We start from the raw sequence: 15,567 nt of genomic DNA on the forward strand, positions 1-15,567 counted from the left end.
TTTTCAGTTCCAACTCAGGTCTGTAGTTCTCTTCAAACAGGCTCAACCTCAGGTGCTCTTCACAGTGAGGTGGTATTGAACTAGTTCATTTATGGTACATGGAGTTAGGACAAGTAATTCATTGTTTCCTTTTTATTTCACTTCTAATACACCTCCTTGGATTAAAGGCTTGCAAGTAGTTTTTAAATTTTAACTTGTTTCAAATCTGTCGTTGTTTTTCCAAGATAATTTATACAGTTATAAGATAAATAAAACCAGTATTCTTGACTACTTGCCGGAAAGAAAACGTAATTGCTAATGTTCTCTATATAAATTACATGACATTCTGGAAGTGAAAATTTATCATGTGTTAAGTATCAAGTTTCATCTAAGTAGGTTCTTAATAAAATCATGTTAATTTGATTATTTTACAAATAAGTTCAGCCTGTAAAATTCTAATTTATGGATGCACGGGAACACATTTTTTATTAGTCAGTCTATTATCCTACCTTGTAAATAGCATAGAAATTGTAACTATAGTCATAAAAAAATAAAAATCCCTTGATAGGGAAGTGCTTGTCATTGTTTTAAAACACAATTAAACGGTCAAAGATATAACTTTTGAAAAGATGAAATCATTGTTCAAAAGCTGCACCTGACTTATTATTGTTACTTGTCTCAGATGACGTATCTTCACATTGCAGGAGGACGTCGTGAATATTTTAGTTGCTGGTCATTATTAAAGTCTTCAGTGTACGACAGACAGTTCCACATATGTGGGCATGGCGGCTGCAGGGTGGCTGAAAGGACAATGTTCCTCAGTCCTATCCACGTTGCCTACCTATGAAAGTTCCTCTTTGGTTTAGTTTGGTTTTGGTTCTATGTTATTTGTCTATTATGTGGAACATGGCTCAGTTTTGGGAACTGATTGCCAGGGGGCCCCCCAAATGAGCCACTTCACTAAAAATTACTAAATGTTAGTTTGAAAAGTCTGTTCTTAGTATTTAAATGCATATCATAGCTTAATCACATCAATTGCAATTTTAACAGTACTTCATATATTGTTTGGCTGTTTTGCTTGTGGCAGTTTATTTACTAGCCCACCGTAATGTGATTTCAGGTCTCCCTGACATTAGGTGGACATTTGGATAACAAGAACGATTTGGTGGAAAGAGCACTGAACTTTGGAAGTGAAATCTCTTTTTTTTTTACCTTGCTTTGCCACCTTCTGGCTGCGTAAGTCTTAATACGTCATCCAGAGATAGAGCACCTGCAGGGGATCAAATCACTGATTGCCAAATTTCAGGCTTGCTTGTGCTGTGTATCAGCTGTTTGTTCTGGGGCAAGTTACTGAACCTCTCTGTTTCAGGGTTCTCATCTATAAAATGGAACTAACAATAACATCTATCCTCTAGAGTTATTAAGAAGATTAAATTAACTGGTATTTATAAAAAGTCTTGGTGGCTATATGACAATTTAATAAAACTTTAATGTGATTGGACTTCATTGGGTTTGATTTCTATAAGAGTATCTCCAATTTGAAGACTATATCATTTTAAGTTTCTGTTTCTTGCTTTAGTTTCAACATCTTTAACTCATTAAACTTATACTATTAAAAACATTGTTTCTGTACAGAGTATTAGTGGCTCGGTAGTCCAACTTTGATGATTTTTTTTGTCATTAAAAAAATGTTTTTGGGGCACATGGTTGTCTTGGTTGGTTGAGTGTCTGACTCTTGATTTCGACTCAGATCGTGATGTCAGGGTTAAAGTCAGGGTTGTGAGATTAAGCCCCACATCAGGCTCCACGCTCACCAGAGATTCTGCTGGAATCTGTTTTCTCTTTTCCTCTCCCTACCCCCACCTGCATACTCACGCTCTCTCTCTCTAAAGAAATTAAAAATAAAGTCTTATAAAAAAGGTAAATAAAAATTTTTTTAAAAGATTTTAAGTAATCTCTATACCCAGTGTGTGGCTTGAACCCACAACCCCAAGATCAGAGTCACATACTTCACTGACTGAGCCAGCCAGGTGCCCCTGTCATTTGTTTTAAATTAAATCACATATGCATAACTAAAAAACTGTTTTAAAATCTAGGAAAAATATCTATTCATCTCAAAGTTGTATACACTGTGACACCTCTATAACCGAGCTTAGAACCTTTTTTTTTTTTTGCATTGTGTAGACATTTTGTTTGTTTCCCTTCTAAAGGGTAAGTGTCATTTATTTCATTTTTCAATTTCTGTCTTTATTAATGTGCTATTGGATGGAAAGCTGTTTGGAAAACTGAATTTGATGATAGTTTTTTTTTACCTCTGTAGTATCAGTTGAAAATATTCCACTGTCTCTCAGGTTTCTTGAGTACAGACTGGTACATGGCTTCTATCTTTTTAAGCTTATCCTACATACATAGCTCTTTGCTAAAGAATTTGCAATATCTTTTAATGAAGCTTGAAGCCTATTAAATTGAAATATTTTGTAGGGCATAGAGCAGTCTAACATTAGAACAAGAGCTTGTTGGTAGATGGATGGATTAGTTTGTTTGTTTTTTTTAAAGACAGGACAGCCATGTGTACCAGAGGGAAAGAGGCTAGAGGCTATTGAAGTTGGAATTTCAGTTGTTGGGAGAAAGTCCAGTCAAGCTACTGGGCACGTTACCTAGGGAGGATGATGACAACTACAGGAGACTGTCCTGACAGGCAGGGGGTCGGAGTCCGGCAAGGTGCAACAGATGGTGTCCCAGCAGGTGGGTGTGCCACGGTGACACAGAGTCTGGAAGCAGGTGATATGCAGGCAGATAAACAGAGGAGGCTGATCACAGTAGTAGGGCCCCAGGGTTAGGGCTGGGGCTGTGGCCTGAAATTCAGACCCTGGGAAAACAGGGTAGACTGGTGCGCAGGCCCATTTTGGAGGGAATAGTGTGAGATGCAGGACCATCAACAATGGCTCCATTATGGGGGGGAGAGGGGAGAGGCCCCCACAGTAAAGAGGACTCGTGGCATCCTTACTCTGGGAGTTGTGTGGCCTGGAGGAAAGCTGGGAGCCAGGCTCGTCTTTACAGATGCTGACTTTTCTTAGAGTCCTTACAATAGACTCATGTGACTGTCTTTTTGAAAACTGTAATACTCAAGCATATTAATTACTAAACTGTGCTTTATTTCTAACGAATTAGATTAGAAGGCAACTCTGACATGATGAACCTTTGCCATTGTTGTTTTTTGTTTTAAGGCTTGCAGTACCCTTCAGATAAGATTGAATTCCATGCAGTTGAAACTGCTCACATGGGGCCTAGGTTAAGTGAAACATACGGTATAGAGGTGTTATTATTCTTTCCTCTCCTTGGGTTTATTCTGAGAGGTCATATATCAGAGAAAAGAGATAAAATGAGAGGATTAGCAAGTAGCTGTTGGTTTTGGCAGAGCTTACTTGCAATGGAGGAAAAAAAATCGTGTAGAAGCTGCTGAAATTAATTTCCTTATGATGACACGGAGTGTTAACTGGCCTTTCCCTGGCTGTCATCATTTAGGGGAACTCAGGCCAATTTATATTACAGTGGGAATGTTGTGCTTCAAACCAAGACCTCTGATTCCAAGGACTAAAAGAGAAAATTGGAAATTGAGTCTTTTGTCTGTGTCTTAGCTTTTATCAGTTTTCTCTAAAAGTGTCCTGTTCCTTACATTTTGAATCAAGTCTTATGCTGATGCTATTTTCTGTTAACTTGGCTATTATGAAATTATGAAAAGCTTCAATCATTATTTCTCCAAGTACTGTTTTCAGTAGAAGAAAGCCCATGGCTCCTTCTAATAGATTTTCTTTATAAAGGTGAATAGTGTCTACAGAAACTTCGCATGTATTTATCAAATGAGATTGCTAGTTGATTGCTAACTGTGAGTGATTGGTACCAGTGAGGAGTGCCACCCCCATTTCCACCCCTTGATTCCTGGACTCGTGCATCCTAGCTGGGGGACAGAGTGTTATAAATTGAATGTTGATTTAGAGCACATGTAGCTTCTTGGAGGATCTTGCCAGAGTCCAGCCAGGTCCTGCTACCTCACTAGCATGGGGATGGTCTTCAGAGGCCATCCCACTGTTGTTCCATGCCACCTGCTTCAAAGTACTGGAGAACATGGCATCACCAGTGAGTGGGTATTGCTGGTCTTCATTTGCTGTGAACTCCTTGATCAGCAGAAATGTAGTGTGGAGTATTGGGACAGTAGATGAAACATTGTATAAGCCCATGGATGGCAATTTTGGCAGAAATATTGCCCATCGCAAAGGAGGCTCTATATCCAGAGTATCTGTTATGATAAGAAGAAAACAGTGCCCCTCCCACGGTGGAAGCAGATAGCTGGCTGAGCATTCTGGGGATGGTGCACTAGTGGAACTCAGTGTGTATGTCCTGAGTCCGATTGGGCACCCAGAAGTGGCTGTAGCCAGCTCGACCTAGTGCCGTCTCGTGTTGCTGAGCCCATGTACAATCCTCACCTCTGTTACCATGGCACCTATTGATGAGTCCATCGGGCAACGACAATAGTGGCTGGGGAAAGAGGCACAGCATCCGCACAAAGGTCCTCCTAATCCGTTTGATTATTAAAATCTTCCTCCACTGAGGTCAGCCTTTGGTAGGCATTCACATGGGACACAAACATCTTCCGTTTTTTGCCCACATAGAGTGGTCTGAGTGCCTCTATACCTCTTCCTCCAATTTCCTTTTCACCAATTTTCTAATCTTTTTCTTTCTAAATTACTGACCATTCAGTCAAAGCATTTGCTGCAGCCCAGGAGTCAGGACAGTTTTATACCTCTGGCCATTAGGCACCTGGTAGCACTGTTCAAGTGCTCCCCCCTGGGAGGATTTCATCCCTTCACCATTGTGCTTCCAAGATATCTGAGAAAGGGGGGCTGTGGTGCAAGAGCTGTCCACTTTCAGGTGGTACCTGCATACTGCACAGAAACACCTGGAAGCCAGGCCCAAGTTTTCTCTTCCACAGTGAACTAACTTTAGCGAACTCCTCATGAAGCAATAGGTATGGACGGGTAGAGATTAGGTAATGTAGCAAGAGTAAGGGCCATGGGCATTTGGGTCACTTCATCCTGTGATTTATTTATGCCTCCAGGGCCTGCTTGACCGTGGTCTCATACGTGCCTCTTCCAGTTGATCACCGGAGTGCTTCTGTGCGTGCCCAGCTTTATGGCTTGCTGGGTCAGACAGCAGCCAGTTTACAATACGCAGCTCAGGTCTCATGGTAATTTGGTAGCCCATGATTAGGTGTTCATTTTCTTCTAAGGCCCCGTAGTAAGACAAAAGCTGTTTCTGAACAGGAAAGCAGGTATCTGTAGAGGAAGGTAGGGCTTTGTTCCAACGGCCTCAGGGTTTGCATTGTGATGTACCTACAGGGCTTGCCACATCTCCAAAAAGCATCCCTGCCGACCACTGGCACTCACGGGCTGGAAGAAAGATCCGCAATATGAATTTTGGTCAGTACGACATGGAGTGGGCCTCCCCTTCATTCAAAGGGTTCTGGGCCTGTAAACTAGGTCAAGGCTAGGAATTGACTGAGAGGTTGTGACTCTGATGATTCAAGAGAGACTTCTGTTTACTAGTCCTAGAACTCTTAGGCTTTTATTTTTTAAATTTATTTATTTATGAGAGACACACAGAGAGAGAGATAGGCAGAGACACAGGCAGAAGGAGAAGCAGGCTCCTCACAGAGCCTGATGTAGGACTTGATCCCGGAACCCCAGGATCACACCCTGAGCCAAAGACAGACACTCAACCGCTGAGCCACCTAGGGGTCCCTAGAACTCGTAGGCTTAGAGAGATCAAGTAAGTATTAGATTGCCCATCCACTGTCCGGGGACACCATGATCACATACCCAATGCCACTGGCTTCTCTCTGCAAGTCAGGCTATTCTAATTACTGTTTTGGCTCTACTGTCCGTTCTGGTAACCGTATCTACTTTGTCTCCCCTCCCAAATGTATTTCTCACATCACAGTGAAAGGTGTGTCCTTTGGGCCCTCTTGGGGTAGGTAAGCAGGTATTACATAATAAGCCAGTTTAACATTGGACATTATAGTATACAAAGGCAGTCAGTATACTATTGGCCTTCTGATTTCATTTAATGTTGGTCCATGTTTCTTTTTTATTTTTTAAGATTTTATTTATTTGTTAATGAGAGACAGAGAGAGAGAAAGAGAGGCGGAGACATAGGCTGAGGGAGAAGCAGGCTCCCTGTGGGGAGCCCGATGTGGGGCTCAATCCCGGGACTCTAGGATCACACCCTGAGCCAAAGGTAGATGCTCAACCACTGAGCCACCCAGGTGTCCCTTGGTCCATGTTTCAACCCACCAGCCAAAATGTTAGACCGCTTTCTAAACCTTGACCTAAAAGACTGAATCCAACATCTCTGCTTAGTGAGCCCATATCAATAAATTCATTCTGATATCTGACTTTATGATCCTGCTACAATTATCCAACAAGTTAGAAAAATAGTGCTTCTTCTTTGGTATGTAGCATACTTTCTCATGGGCCACATTTTGTGCTTTATTTAGATTCTGCTACAACAGAAGCCGCTATTGGTTAATTTAGAAGCAAAGAGGGGTGGCAGGGGTAGGTGCTGAGGAGAATCAGCAGTGTCTTGCAAAGCATCTACTTTAGGAGAGACTTACAAGTTTTTTTCAAGGAAAGCAGGCAGGGACCTCTTTGGATAGGAGTGGAAGAGTGGCTTCCACTGGCAAAGATGACTCAGAGGAACTTAGGGGTTTGAGATCCTCAACTTCGTTGGAATTTCTCATATGTCTGTATTTTTTTAAATTTATTTTTTATTTTTATTTTTTTTCATATGTCTGTATTGTAATTTTCAAAATCCCATTCTTTGCCAACCAATGCCCTCGCGTTAACAGATGTTCTGCAAGGTTGGGATTTGTGTTGTAATTTATCACCTACAGCTACAGGAGACAAGGGTTTCCCTCTGGGGAGACATAGAAGCTTTCAGGTCATTTATGCAGAGCTTGAATTGGGAATTTCAAGCCCCGAACTCATCCCTTTGTTTCCCTGTAAGTTCCTGCCAAGAGAGATATTATATGATCATAGTTTATGTGATTATGGAGGCTGGCTAGGCAAGTCCAAAATCCACACGCCAGGTTGGCAAGCTAGAAACTTGCAGCTTCAGTCTACAGGTGGAATTTCTTCTTCCTCAGGGAAACTTGTTCTGTTCTTTCAACTGATTGGGTCAGGCCCATCTAGATTATTGAGGATAATGTCCTTTGCTTAAATAGATTATATGCTAATTACATCAGTAGAATTTCTTTACAGCAGCACCTAGATTAGTGCTTGTTTCTGTTTTTTTTAAAGATTTTATTTATTCATTCACGAGAGACACAGAAAGAGAGGCAGAGACACAAGCAGGCTCCTCAAGGAAAGCCCGATACGGGACTCGATCCCAGGACCCCGGGATCACACCCTGAACCAAAGGCAGATGCTCAACCACGGAGCCACCCAGGTGTCCCTAGATTAGTGTTTGATTGAATAAGTGGGGACTATGACCTACATAGTGAATGCGTAAGACTGACTGTCCAAAGAGTTCAATTTTGTTCTTGATGACTCACAGCCTTCACACATATCGATCGACAAATGTAAATGATGTGTCCACAAGGATTATGGCTAATTACCCAAGCACAGGCTCTACAATTTGGTTTCTTGAAAAAGTTCTAGAAAAGGTTGCCTTTTTAGTCTTTTATTTTTCCTTAAAAATAGAATGAAGTATTGCAGCTACAATATTTTCTTTGGTAGCATGACATAGTGCTTCGTCGTCGTCGTCTTCTTCTTCTTCCTTCTTTTTTTTTTTTTTTTTTTTTTTTTTTTTTTTTTTGCAGAGAGGTAGCTGTAGTGGCTTTTCCTCAACAGATTTTCTCACTTTCCAGAAAATCATCTTATTTGCAGTCTGTGCCTATTAGTATCTTTAAATGGCTACACTTTAAAACATCCATAAGAGAGTGGGTCAGCAATGATCTTTGAGTCCAGGAGTCTTTTCTATTGTGTTCATTTATTGCTGCCTGTTGTGGGGCTGATTCTTTTTAACAGGTTTGGAATTTACTTTTGTTTGTCTAAGAATTCTGGAGTCTGAAAATTCCAGAAGGCTGGTCCCTGGATAGCTGAGCTTTCTCAATATGTTGTTTAAAATGTTTAAGATGTACTTCAAAAAAAGAAAGTTAACATGCGACTAAAATTGTATCTCTTCTGAGGAAAAGGAGCATATTCCTGAGGCAACATTTGGTTATCAATCAACAAACAAGGTGACAGGTTCCCCTGGATTGGTTTTTCCAGGTGACTATTACCTTTAGCCGAGCTCTTATGACTCGTTTACTTGGAATAATAATGTGTGTTAGGCCATTCTGACTCCTGCATTTGCTCTGGTGGCCAGAAGTCAAGATGTAAATTGCTCTGACAGGATTTCAGGTGCAATCTATGACTGTGATATTTTCGTAGGAAACCTTTAAGGGCAGCTTATTTGATGCTTTACAGTTAAAACTGGGGGGTGGCAGGGGAGGTGGCAGGGAAGTAGGAGGCAATGGGAGTAAGAGGAGTCTGATTCCAAATCATGTACTTCTCCCTCTATATTAAACTCCCTGTGTTTCATTTAGTACAACTGGAAAGGATTATTTGAAGGAAAAAAAAACCTGGGGTGGAGGGGGTGCTTCCTGGTAATCAGCAGAGCCCTCTCCTCCACCGGGTGCCTTTCCCCACCTCTATTTATGATCGGCAGGACATTACCTGTGTTTTAATTTAGACCGGATCATTTTAGTGCTTGAGGACAATCAGATTCCCTCCTTTGCCCAATCTCCAATCCCAATGTTCCGCCCTGGCAGTGTGACATAGTGTGAGGAATTTCACCTCTGGAGACTAGTTACCCCAGGTTTCAGATTCTTACTGTCTTTAGAGGTCAAATTTTCAAAACTGTGGTTTCCTTATGAAGAAAAATGGCGATGATTCAGAACATCGTGTTGGAATAAGTCATATGTGTGAAAAGTGCACGGTACAGGGCAGGTACTTAACAATGTGTTCTTGCTGCCCTCCCCTCTACTTTCTGAGCATAGAAGTGTGTACACAGAGGGTGGAGATGAGAGCTGTCATTCCAGACATTTCCTCCAGTCCTTCAACTGTGCCTCCATTTTGTATTCTAGATACAAACCCATAATCATTACCCTTTTACCTCTAGAATGTTGTTAGTAGTAGCAGACGTTTACTGAAAGTCTGTGTTCAGGGTGGTTAACCAAGGCTAAGGAGAACCATAAATACCAACTGGCATTATGGTGTGATTGTGGATTTTAAGAATGTAACCTACATTTTGGTATTCTATTCTCAAACTCTCAAACAAGATGTAAGCCTTGTTCCCAGGTATTAGTGTTCTGTTTTTCTGTACTGATTTACTCATAACCTGTTGAGATATATTACATTATCTTTTAAAAAATTTTATACTCTTTCACAATTTTAGTGTTGGGAAAAGAAATTTTGATGTCTAAATACTTTAGATTTATTTTCTCATGTAGAAGAAAAATATGGCTCATGTCAGTTTACCTTTTTGTTTAGACTGCTAATATAGTCAGAGATTAATTTATTTTTATTTTTAAAATTTTATTTAATTTATTCATGAGAGACAGAGGGAGAGAAAGGGAGAGAGAGAGAGAGAGAGAGAGAGAGAGGCAAAGGGAGAAGTAGGCTCCATGCAGGGAGCCCAACATGGGACTCGATCCTGGGTCCCCAGGATCACACCCTGGACTGAAGGCGGCCCTAAACCATTGAGCCACCCAGGCTGCCCTGAAATTTAAATAACTTTTGGTCTCCATGTGTTCTTTCCTGCGTTTCACTCAGTAACTTTAAATTCTTATATATAAATACCATATATTTGATAAAAATATATTGAGGGACTCTTAGGGCCTAAGGACTTGGAACAAAAGTGGAAATTACCTGACTTCATGGAGGGGTAGTAGTCTAGCAGGGAAGGTAGACAAAGAAGCAGGCGAATATGCAGCTACAAATTGTGATGAATGTTATGGAAAAAAGTGTAAATTGCTAGAGAGAATAGACTTAATCCTTATAGTGTTAAGAAAAGTAATTTAGTTTTTTAAAAAGGCTGTACAAGAAAATTCCTAGGAAAATAGTCATTGTAGGCTTGATTCTATCTAACAAACACTCAGGAAGAAACAATTATTTGTGTTTGGTCCAGCTATAGGGCTTTGAAACTTAAAAATCTAAGGAGGTACTTATTTTAGTATCTTTCTCTGTCTTTAATAGTAACTTGTCTTCATGGTATTGTGAGGTTTGTTTTCCCGGATGCATAATATTCTTAGGTTTTTTTTTTCTTTTTTTCTTGCTAACTAGGAATCTCAGATTTAACACCTGCAAATGTTTATACCTAAAAACAATAGTTGGTTGTTGAGCTATTGTGTGTGCCAGGAGAATCTGACCAGGGTGATGTTTATCTCCATGAAATACCAGATCTGGTAAATCTGTTATATAAAAGACTATTGTGTTGTAGATATTATATCATCAAATTTTAAATGCTCTTTTAAATAGTAACAATAGCATAAACCTCATTTTTATTTTAGGTGAACATTAAGAGCTCCAGCATATTCCCAAATAATTGGAATCAGTTTATAGAGAGGTGAAATTTGCTTACTTAGGTTTTTTTTTAAATGTAGTGCTTGAATTTGAGAAAAATAAATTTTGCCTAGCTATTGTGGCAAGGAATTGCTCCTATAATGTTAAGAAAACTTTTTATCCACACTGACTTGTTGGTGCTGAGATTTGTCCCCATGCATACAGATCACCTGGTTGGTTCTCATTCCTTTGGCGCTCACTCCAAAATGCAGCAGGACCACAGAGCTAGAGCTTTACACTTACAGCCAGTCAGGAGAAGCCCCGCTGGGAGGTGTAAAGGGGCAAGGAGGTTGATGGAGAAGCCATGACTCCAGACTCTTGGGAGTCAAAAAGAAGGGAAGCAAGGACATCCCTGAATTGTAGACATGGTACTGAAGGTGCAGAGGCAAAGCTGGCATGTAGGCAAAGACACGTCATTTTATCAGTGAAGACAAGGTCACTGGGACCCACACGTTTGCCTCATGGTACAGTTGGGGTATTTGCCACATGCGGCTCTACCAAATTTGCCTCACAGCACTGTCTCTGATCTCTCCACCTGATTTAGATGGTCTTGAGTTCTCATTTTCCCCTTCATAACCCTCATCAAAACTGTAAATTAGTAGGGTATTGTCTTTCTTGTTTCCTGCATTACCCGCCTCTAGGTTCTAGTTGTTCAGTACAGATTTGTTAAATGCATGAATGACAACCAAAGCTTTGGATTGGTTACTCTCATCACCAAGATGCTTGGAAATGTTAGTGTTGTTGTTGTTGTTTTCCCTTCAGAGCAATTATTCAGTTGGCTTGCAATTAGATATTGGTGATTGTTTACATCCAAAATGTAGCTATTCATCCTTACTTAGTATCACCATCTATGTTAATATTAATTATTTTTATTGGTACTAATCACTGATGTTAAGATGATATTTTGGAGCTAATTTAGCTTTGTTTTGAGGGTAGTATGTAGAGTTGGTAGTGAGGAGAATTTATGAGTGAACAACTGTAGAAGTATTTGGATTATTTCTTGTTTGGGGGATATCTGTATGCTGCTTCCTTCTTCATCATCGTTAAGTAAAAGCCTCTTGGATCTTTCTTACATTAATGTTTTCAACAAACTATATTGATATTTGTTGAGCTCTTTTTCAGCTGTGTGTTTTTAAGGTTTGAAAGATTAGGGAGTAATGCAACTTAAACACTAACTTTCAGCCACATCTCAAGGCACTCAAACAACCAATAAAAGTTCCTTCAGTCCAGCTTCACAGATGCAGGAATCTGCAGCCCTTGCTGGGGCAATTAAGGGACATGAGTAAAGATAAGAGGCTGGTCAATGATCAGATATGTGGTGATACGTATGATAACCCTAAGGAAATACAAATCGTTTTTTAAAAAAAGATTTATTTATTTAATTGAGAGAGAGGGAGAGTGCCAGGGAGAAGGGATAGAGAGAGAGGGAGAGGGAAACTCAAGCAAACTCTCCACTGAGCATGGAGCCCAATGTGGGCTCAGTCTCACGAACATGAGATTGTGATCTGAGCTGAAATCAAAGGTCAGATTCTTAACTGACTGAGCCACCCAGGTGCCCCTTAATGAGATATTTTTATGAATGGATTTGGTCAGCTTTGAATGTGATAAAACATGAAAAATGCAATATTTTTATTTATTTATTATTTTCATTTACTTATGCAGTAAGCATAAGGCACTAACATTACTAAGGACAAATGGAAGAGTTTATATTCCATGAGAAGGTGGAATGAAAACCAATCAGGTTACCACCAGTGGATTTCTTGTCCAGGAACTACTCTGGGTCTGTTATGGAAAAGAATTACAGAAACGTGTTAGTATTGAGTCCAGTCCAAACACACTAACCTAACCCTTCTGTCTTTAATGCTCTGATGTATGATTGAAATCACAGTGGCGAAGCTCATAGAGAAGAGGCTGCTCTTGGGAAGCAAGTTCGGGAATGGGTAAATTTTAGTTTGCCAAAGTTCTAGGAAACTTTTTATCCCCAGAAGACGAGAAGTACCAATAATATTTGGTTAGTGTGTTTGGATTGGACTCAAGACCAGAGGTTGACTCTTGACCATGGCGCTAACCAGCTTGTGGTTTGGGCAACCTCTCCTAATCTGTTTTCTCATCAATGAAGTGAGGTTTATCTTATCTACCTTCAGAATCTTAGGAGGACTGTGATAATAAGTCACATTAGTTATCTAGCATATTTAGTTGCTCAGTAGAAGCTATTTTTATTATATGTTTATGCCTTAGCCAGAGTACTACCAGAAATAGTGGAACAAAGTATGGAAAGACTGTAACTATATTTTTCCTCTTTGGCTTACTACTCAAAAAAAAAAAAAAAAAAAAGCCATAATAAAAACAAGCCTAATGATTGGAAATAAGGGGGAACCAAAATAACAGGCTCTGGCAGCTTATCCATAAATTGAGAATTGTAGTATCTGACTTATAAGAATGTTATAAGGATTAGGTGAATTAATGTGTGAAGGCTTAAAACCATGTATAGCACACAGAGGAACAGCTCAACAATATTATTATTATTAATTACATCATTGCTAGCATTATTAGTACTATTATTATTACTATAGAGTAGAGGTGAAGGTCATGCTCTGCAGTCAAGGAGAGCTGGATTTAAGTCTGTAAACTTGTTCAGAGGGCAACCTTGGGGATTTACTTAGCCTTCTGAACTTAGCCTCATCTGTAAAATGGAGGCGATAGTAGTTTTTCTCCAGTTGGCCTGTTAGAGGATGAAACCAATAAAATAAAGTTTAGCACAGTTCCTGGCACATTCAAAGCACTTGGTAATGTTAGATGTTTATGTTAACAATGATATTTGTTCACTTATTTAGCATTCTTTGACAAATTTTTATTAAGCACCTACTTACCATCTGCCAGGCTCTCGTCTAAATACTGGGAATGTAATGTTGAATACAATGGAATCATAGCCTAATGTTACTAAGATTTTATAATAATATATTTTTAAGATTTTATGTATTTATTCATGAGATCTGAGAGAGAGGCAGAGACATAGGCAGAGGGAGAAGCAGTTTCCCTGCGGGGAACCCAATGCGGGACTTGATCTCAGGACCCTGGGATCACGACCTGAGCCGAAGGCAGACATTCAACTACTGAGCCACCCAGGCGTCCCTTTTTTTATGATAATATTAAACTATAACCTCTATTTAAAATTTTTAATCAAAGCAATTTATTTTCATGAGGAAAAAAAAACTAGACTTCACCAAATAGAAGTCATATGGACGTTAAATGAATAAAATGTTATTTTATTACTAACACGGAAATAGGTACTTCCAAATACTTTTAAAAAATTCTTTTTTTGGGGATCCCTGGGTGGCGCAGCGGTTTGGCGCCTGCCTTTGGCCCAGGGCGCGATCCTGGAGACCCGGGATCGAGTCCCACGTCGGGCTCCCGGTGCATGGAGCCTGCTTCTCCCTCTGCCTGTGTCTCTGCCTCTCTCTCTCTCTCTCTCTCTCTCTCTCTCGAATAAATAAATAAAATATTAAAAAAAAATTCTTTTTTTGGACAAGTTTGAAGATCTCTATTTCTCATTAGAATTTATTTACTCCATAAATGCACATAGCAAATTTAATGAGACTTTATATATACACATAAAATATACTTGAGTGTAGTTTTAAATTCCAAGCCATAGAGTTATTACAGTTTCAAAATTACTGGCATCAAGAATATTCAGCCGTTTCCATGCTGTTTCCCTCAGAGATGATGCAAAATTTAATTATGGTTTTAAAAGACATTGTGAATCATGAATCTATTGATAAATCAAACAACGTGTGAAATCATTCTGTAAGACCATTTGGCTGTTATATGATTTATCTATAGGTACTTGGCTTATTTTTTTTTCACACAAGCACTGAGTAAACTTTAACTTAGTAGAGGAGAATATTCTTATGTCATCCTTACAGCTCATGGAAAGAAGCTCACTGTTTGAAAGAAGTCATATTCTTAACTAGTATCTAAAATTCTAATTTAGTAGAATTACTGTCTCAACTTTTTTTGGGTAAAGTTGTCTATGTCTGGCATTGATTAAATGAAATAGCAAGAGGAGAATCTGTAAATACAAAAGTGAAGTAATTTGAAAATCTATTAGCTGAGGTATTTCTGTTCATACTATTTTTAGAGGACACAAATAAGGAAAAAAAGTAAGATGCAAGAACCTTTTATATAAAAAGACACAAGAGAATGACAGTCCGCAATAGAAGGCACTGCACAAAAGAAAAAGAGAAAAGAAAAACATTTATCCTGTGCAGCATGATATTAAAATATTCTGAAAGAACATGAAAGTTAATTATGTACTTCAGTTTGCCTTTACAAATGAATTTTAGAGATGTCAAATTTCGGGATGAATGAGAAAGCTGAACACTGAATCATTTGCAGGTGTTTTCTGAACACTGCAGAACCCAGAGGACTCTGATGTGCATAAGAAAAGCCCCACAAAACACGATGGGTTTATCATATTTGTATGCACAGCATTGTTGTTGACAACACGGTCAAGAGAAAAGAAACCCAGTTGTGTTATGCATTGAAAGACAGTCTGATGTAAAAAGAACACTGGGGAGGAGCTCAGAAGACCTGAGTTCTAACTCGGCCTCTGCTCTATGTTTTGGCGACCTATACAGGAACTATGGCGTGGAGTGCCTCTCTTCTGAAATTAGAGGATTGAGATTAAAGAGTTAAATATATATTTTTTCTAAGGCTCCTTCCAACTCCAGCATTCCATAGCTCTGGGATCAGTTTTTCTCTTAGAAGCTAAACCATAGACATAGCCACGTTCTCCTTGCATAGACTTCATGGCTAAGAAAGCTTGCTGTATGTTTAGAAATAGTAATTACTGGAAATCATGAAAGGCATGAATATCTTGGAATAAATAAGCACATGGCTACTTACACCAAAAAATTCCTTTTCCATC

General features: G+C 39.4%; 1 protein-coding gene across 11 annotated transcripts in view; it reads left to right on the plus strand.

Annotated features, from left to right (window-relative positions):
• Positions 1 to 15,567, plus strand: part of PKIB (cAMP-dependent protein kinase inhibitor beta) — an 88,754-nt gene that overhangs the window by 15,201 nt on the left and 57,986 nt on the right. For 3 of the 11 annotated variants that reach the window (XR_012034002.1, XR_012034001.1, XM_072832378.1), the window contains exons 5-6: positions 1,100 to 1,215; positions 5,096 to 5,224. The exons of 5 other annotated variants lie outside the window; for them this stretch is intronic. Coding sequence is in view for 1 of the 6 variants with exons in the window: in XM_072832378.1 (XP_072688479.1) it covers positions 1,100 to 1,215; positions 5,096 to 5,224 (245 nt within the window). In the remaining 5 variants the exon portion in view is untranslated. Of the gene's footprint in view, positions 1 to 1,099; positions 1,216 to 5,095; positions 5,225 to 8,106; positions 8,307 to 15,567 lie in introns of those variants that run through there. 3 more of the 11 variants (XM_072832416.1, XM_072832419.1, XM_072832457.1) reach the window with 3 other exon arrangements.

The sequence above is a fragment of the Canis lupus genome, chromosome 1, assembly GCF_048164855.1.
Source record: "Canis lupus baileyi chromosome 1, mCanLup2.hap1, whole genome shotgun sequence".
Taxonomy (NCBI): Eukaryota; Metazoa; Chordata; class Mammalia; order Carnivora; family Canidae; genus Canis; species Canis lupus.